The sequence below is a fragment of the Myxine glutinosa genome, chromosome 5, assembly GCF_964187855.1.
Source record: "Myxine glutinosa chromosome 5, kmMyxGlut1.1, whole genome shotgun sequence".
Taxonomy (NCBI): Eukaryota; Metazoa; Chordata; class Myxini; order Myxiniformes; family Myxinidae; genus Myxine; species Myxine glutinosa.
Genome location: NC_136265.1, coordinates 198,213,237 through 198,219,236, shown reverse-complemented (window position 1 = coordinate 198,219,236; position 6,000 = coordinate 198,213,237). Strand labels below are relative to the sequence as shown.

The window sequence follows — 6,000 nt, the reverse complement described above, 5'->3', positions numbered from 1 at the left end:
TTTATATTCCGTGATTTTTATTTATATTCGGGAGCGAGACACCAGTAGCCTATACACCGCCCAAATAAAAGTAGGCGTCAGAAGAACGTGTTGCCTGCTTGGACCAAGATCGCCCGTTGGTGCGAGTACTCTGCCAATGCAATAAATAATTAATACGGGTCTGTGTTTCTTATAACCTGCGTTTTGTGATAATATCGTTCTCTCGACAGTGTACAACATATCATATCCAAGCTTCGGGACAAGCTTGAATCCCGATTGTTTGGCCATGAAAACACACAAAGCACAACTCAACTGATCATGAATGGATGTTCCATTTTTTTTTCGTACTCAATGTGGTGGCGGAACACGTTTATGACGTCACTAAACATGCTCCATCCCGTCGGCGTTGATGGAGCTTTTGGCTTCCTGCGTCGAAGTTCCTTTTGAGGAAATACATTATTATTATTATTATTATCATTATTACGACTGTTACAGTAATATTATTATTTTTGAAGTTGTAGAGCATGTATATTTAGCTCATGATCACTCACTTCCTGGTTTCGATTTGTATATGTAAAGATTACTACCTACATATACAAGATTTGTATATGTAGGTAGTAAAGTGTGTTGACTCAATATTGAGATTTAAAATGTGCAGTTAATTTCAATCAAGAAAACGTAAGAAAGTTTATTGTATCACAGAATTATTCGCAAATCTCGCGAGATTTTACACTTGACTATTGTGCGCATGCGCGCCATCAGTTTTTTCTTTAATCAGTCATCACGTGAGTAGGGCGCTGTTGGTAATGGTTCTTGGTGTTGTAATCCGTAGTAATCTTCCGTCAGGTTATAACGGCGATAGTTTCGTTTACTCGTTTATTGCGGGGAACCAGATTCTCGATATTGCTGATTTGGTTTTGAGGGGTTTTTGTTTTGTTTTCGGGAAGCGTTCGCGTTTTCAAGTTGTGAGAAAAATGGCGGATCAAGGCCTTGTGGTTCCGATGCTAAGCGGTCGTTTAACTACGGGTTTTGCTCGTGCTTCTGCAGCAAATGGCGGACGACGCCGGTGGTCGAGGTGGATTTCGCGGAGGTTTTGGCTCTGGACCTCGAGGCCGCGGCCGAGGGAGAGGCCGCGGGAGAGGACGCGGGAGAGGTCGTGGTAAGATCGAAGAGAAAGAGGTGAGTGAGGCTTGTGTTGTGGTGACTTTCCTGCATTCAATTGATTCTCTTCTCCAGATCTTGTTTAACGGAGTTTCCATCGTTATCACTTCATGACATTGACGTTTCACCAAGCGTTTCATTTAGCCGACAATCTGCTTTCTTATGGACAATAAACTGAGGGAAGCAAGCAAGGTCTGCAATAAGCCATCGATAAATTACGTACACAAAATGCTGAAGTTTGCAAATTGACCTCTCGACCTCCTCCACTTATCGTTTTTGTATGTCGTTCTCGTCTACTTTTGAGATTTTTCTTTCTTGTTACACCTTGATTCCCAACCCAACACCCCCCCCAACCCCCCAATACCCTTTTTCAGTGGGTGCCAGTAACCAAACTTGGTCGCCTTGTCAAGGACCTGAAGATAAAGTCTTTGGAAGAGATTTATTTGTTTTCACTTCCAATAAAGGTGAGTTTTTTTTGTTGTTTTTTTCCTCCTCTCTGCTGTCTGGACTGGAGGAGTACCACCATGTGATGATACCAATTATAGGGTAGTGACTGTAGTCATTTTAATACTGATGGGTGGAGGGGGGAGTAATTTTAAAACTAAAATGATGATCTCATGTGCACTTTATCGTGAAGATGATGCACACCGCATGATGGATCTACAGGATTAACCTTTGCCTCAAACGATGAAGAACCACTTTTAGAGTGGGTCTCCACTCCTTTTTTGAAATACCAACTTCTGTCCTGGAAGTCCTTGGTGTCCTTGTGTTTTATACTTCTCCCACCCCCCCCCCTTCCCACACCCCCTCCCCCCCCTTCCCACACCCCCTCCCCCCCCCTCCCACACCCCTCCTCCCCCTTCCCACACCCCCTCCCCCCCCTTCCCACACCCCCTCCCCCCAAGCCCTCTCCCTCCCACACATCTCCCTGCTCTTAAATGTTGTGTGCTCTCGTGTTTGTGTGCTTCCCCTTCTCTTGTCTTCTGCTCCCTCTTTTTATATATTTTGTTTCTGGTTGATTTGTTTGTGAAGTAAATGTCAGCTCTTTCACGAGCCTCGATTCAGTATACAAAACAAAAAAAAAAGCCATTTTTTTCAGAGCAGGGCTTGGCCTTTTTTGGGCAGTGTCGTCCCCTTTTTGAAGCAATGTTTTATGGCCGGATGCCTTTCCTGCCGCCAACCCTGTTAGTCGCCACTTGTGACACACAGGGAATTACCAGTGAACTGGTACTCAATTTGCAGACCTCGGAAGGATGACAGGCCGAGTCAACCCCCCCCCCCCCCCCCCCCCCCGGCGTTAATTAAGTGATCAACCGGGATTCAAACCCAGGATCCTAGGATCCCAAGCCGGCACCCCAACCGCTAAGCCAACACCAGGCTACCCTCGTACACCTCGTGTGTCTAGCATGTTGCTGATGTGCTGCAATCTTTGGTTGTTGCTTCAGGAGTTCGAGATCATTGACTTCTTCCTGGGCACCCAGCTCAAGGATGAAGTGCTGAAGATCATGCCGGTGCAGAAGCAAACCCGAGCAGGACAGCGCACGCGATTCAAGGTTTGTCTCGAGATTTTCAATTTATTTTTTTACTGGATTCTCTTGGCTTCAATGTTTGCACTATCACTTGAATTGCTCCAGCTACACTACAGTACCCTTTTTGCATGTCCAGGCTTTTGTCGCCATTGGGGATTTCAATGGACACATCGGCCTTGGAGTCAAATGCTCCAAGGAGGTGGCTACGGCAATCCGTGGCGCCATTGTCCTGGCAAAGCTGTCGATCATACCTGTTCGTCGAGGATACTGGGGGAATAAGATTGGCAAACCACACACAGTGCCCTGCAAGGTATATTTGCTTCACGTACCTCTCGCGTTCTCTCAAAAACGATAGCCCTTCACCAGAGGAGCTTTTACGGTGACCGGCGTCTCTGACATTGCTGCGTATTCATTTTGTCTGGTATTGCATGCCTGTGCGAACAGCTCACTGGTCACTGTGGCTCGGTGCTGCTACGTCTGATTCCGGCCCCACGAGGGACGGGTATTGTTTCTGCTCCCGTGCCTAAAAAGCTCCTGCAGATGGCTGGGATTGACGATTGTTACACCACATCCCGGGGCTGCACAGCCACACTTGGGAATTTCGGTACGGTTCCTTCATTGATTAGTTGTTTAACCTCGGCTTCGGTGGTTGGTTGGTATTTGGTTGGATTTTTTTTTTTTCATACTTGTCAAGTTATTCCATGCAAGTTTTGTGCAGAGACTCTACTGATTATATATATCTGTTTACGTATATACTGTATATATATATTTATATTGTCACCTTCGTGCCATTCTTGCTCAAGTCGAAAAAAAATTTTTTTTTTTTTTTTTTTTTTTTTTTTTTTTTTTTTTTTTTTTTTTTTTTTTCCCCCAGCCATCTGGATCAAACTGAATTTTAAAAATTCTGTTAAGTGAAGAAAACCTAGATTATCATTGCATGCAATTGTCGAGAAACATGTAACTAAGCTAAATTTATATAACAGATTATAAATCACCGTGAGCAATTTTGGCTTGGGCAAATCACCGTGAGCAATTTTGGCTTGGGTAATTATGGCACGGAGAAGTGCTCGAGACAATATTGCTCACGGTTCCACCTAAATGCTGACGACCCTTAAGGATCAAATCAAGAAATTAATTTTTATGATACATTGACTTTGTTTTCATTTATACACTAGTTTTTTTTAGGTCATCTGCTACCGGAGATAGGTCACTAATAATGCCGGTCTCGATGTTGTTCGGTTATCGAGATGGGTTAGGGTTCGTTGAATTTAATGGGAGGAGTCTATTTCGGTGATATACGATGAGCGGAAATGGCACGAACACTCGATAAGCAGAAATGGCACGGAGTTGAACAACACATTTTTTTCGGCGGAAAAAAAAAAACGTGCATAGACATTCTATTATGAATTGACAGTAACTAGATACAATAACCAATCACTGGATAACAGTCATTTTCGATAAAATTCGACTTGAGCAAGATTGGCATGAAGGTGACGATATATATATATATATATATATATACACACACACACGTATGTTTACCCAGTGAATGCCCCTTAACTAGAAGTGATTTGGGGCTACATTTCCTGGGCTGTCTTTGAGCTTCTTCTTCCATCTGGTTGATAAAACTTTGTTTCCTGGCATATTTTGGTGTAATGGAACTCCGTGTTGTTGGGAGACGCCGCACTTTTGTGCACTGAAGCTCGGTGTGTGCGTGTTTTAGCAAAGGCAACGTTTGATGCCATCTCCAAGACCTACAGTTACCTGACTCCAGATTTGTGGAAGGAGACTCAGTTCACCAAGGCTCCTTATCAGGTAACATTCCTACAGAGTATTGATCCTTCTGATTATGGCTGCATCTGTATCATAGGTACACCAAACACAAATAAATAGGTGTAATTTTGAATAGATCTTTCAATGGCCGTAATTATTTCCTCCTTATCGTGTGGTTGGCCGAGAAATTTTGGCCTAAGTCTTTCAGGAGCAGCTGGTCAGGCCTGACATTTGGCTACGTAGTTGGGGCAGGAATTTGTCATTTGTTCAGGGTGCCGGCAATAGCTCATGTAAGTGCGAAGAACACCATGTGATCTTCAATGTCCATCCGAGGGACGGCACACACTGAATTAACGGCACACACTGAATTACTCTTCCTGTGAAATACCGGTATGACGGTTTATAGCCAGGTCGGGATTTTAACGCAGGCTAAACAGTTTATAGATGAGTGTGCATACCTCGAGCTGAAGAATGTGTACCTCGTACCTCATAGCTCGAGGAAAAACAAGTACCTCATACCTTAACAAGGGGAGATGGTGGAAGAAGAAATGCGGGCAAGGGGGTTAACAAGGGGAGATGCAGAAAATAGGGCAAAATGGAGAAGATTGTCATGGGGACCGTAAGGCTAACCCCCGCTCTAGCAGGGAAAATGGCCTTAAAATGCATGTTGTTGTTGTGCATACCTCGAGCGTATGTAGCCAGCCCATGGTTATTTTGAATCGACATCAAATGAAATGTCATTTTGCAGGATGGATGTCTATTCAGCCGTCGCGGGGCTGCTATTAATGGTACCATCGTGAGGTTATGCAAAGCTTTTGGCTGTTTAATGTGGACATCACGTGACTAGCGCATCACTTTTTCTTAATTGATATCTGACATATTTGGTTCCACACCCGTAATTCCCCCGTTCTTGGGTTGACCGAAGAGGGTGAGTGGGGAGGATCTTGGCCCGAGTTTCATGAACCGGCTGGCCACACCTGACGTTTTACTAAGGTTAGGCCAGGAATTTAGCCATGGTGCTGGCGATTGCTCGCCTACTCTGAAGAAAGCGTGGGCATAGAGCTAGTCAATAGACTGTGAACTCCACTTTAGAATTACCGTGTTTATGCTTTGGGGCTTCCAAAGAGTTCGTTGAAACTGAGTTGTTGTACTTTCTTTCCAGGAATTCAGTGACCACTTGGCGAAGACCCACACCAAGGTGATCGTGCAGAAAGCCCAGGCAACTTAAATCCATGATCATTCAGCTTTGTCATCTCCTTGATTATGCAAATAAAAGGCCGATAAGCTGGAAGTGTTCTCTCACACTTACTCAAAACATTCCATCAAAAATCGATTTTATATCTGTGCCAGCTTTGTGGGAGATTGTAACAGATCTGATTTCACCTTATTTGAAAACCATGCTTTTGATGTGGAAGATGAGCAGCCATTCATTCTGGTATTTGGAAATGGAATGACTCATTGGTTAATTGTTCACCCAATGGTGAAGTTTAAAATACTGGATAATTTTTATTTATTTATTTTTTTTCAAATGGGTGCTGAGGGGGTAGAATGTTTGGTA

At 43.9% G+C, this 6,000-nt stretch overlaps 1 protein-coding gene across 1 annotated transcript; it reads left to right on the top strand.

The window, feature by feature from the left end:
• The first annotated feature begins 751 nt into the window (after positions 1–751).
• Positions 752–5,733, top strand: LOC137426527 (small ribosomal subunit protein uS5). The gene is made up of 7 exons (XM_068115124.2): positions 752–1,158; positions 1,515–1,604; positions 2,586–2,693; positions 2,806–2,979; positions 3,114–3,273; positions 4,393–4,484; positions 5,605–5,733. The coding sequence occupies exons 1-7, from the start codon at positions 1,030–1,032 to the stop codon at positions 5,668–5,670; spliced, it is 819 nt and encodes a 272-aa protein (XP_067971225.1). The 5' UTR covers positions 752–1,029; the 3' UTR covers positions 5,671–5,733.
• The last annotated feature ends 267 nt before the right edge of the window (positions 5,734–6,000 follow it).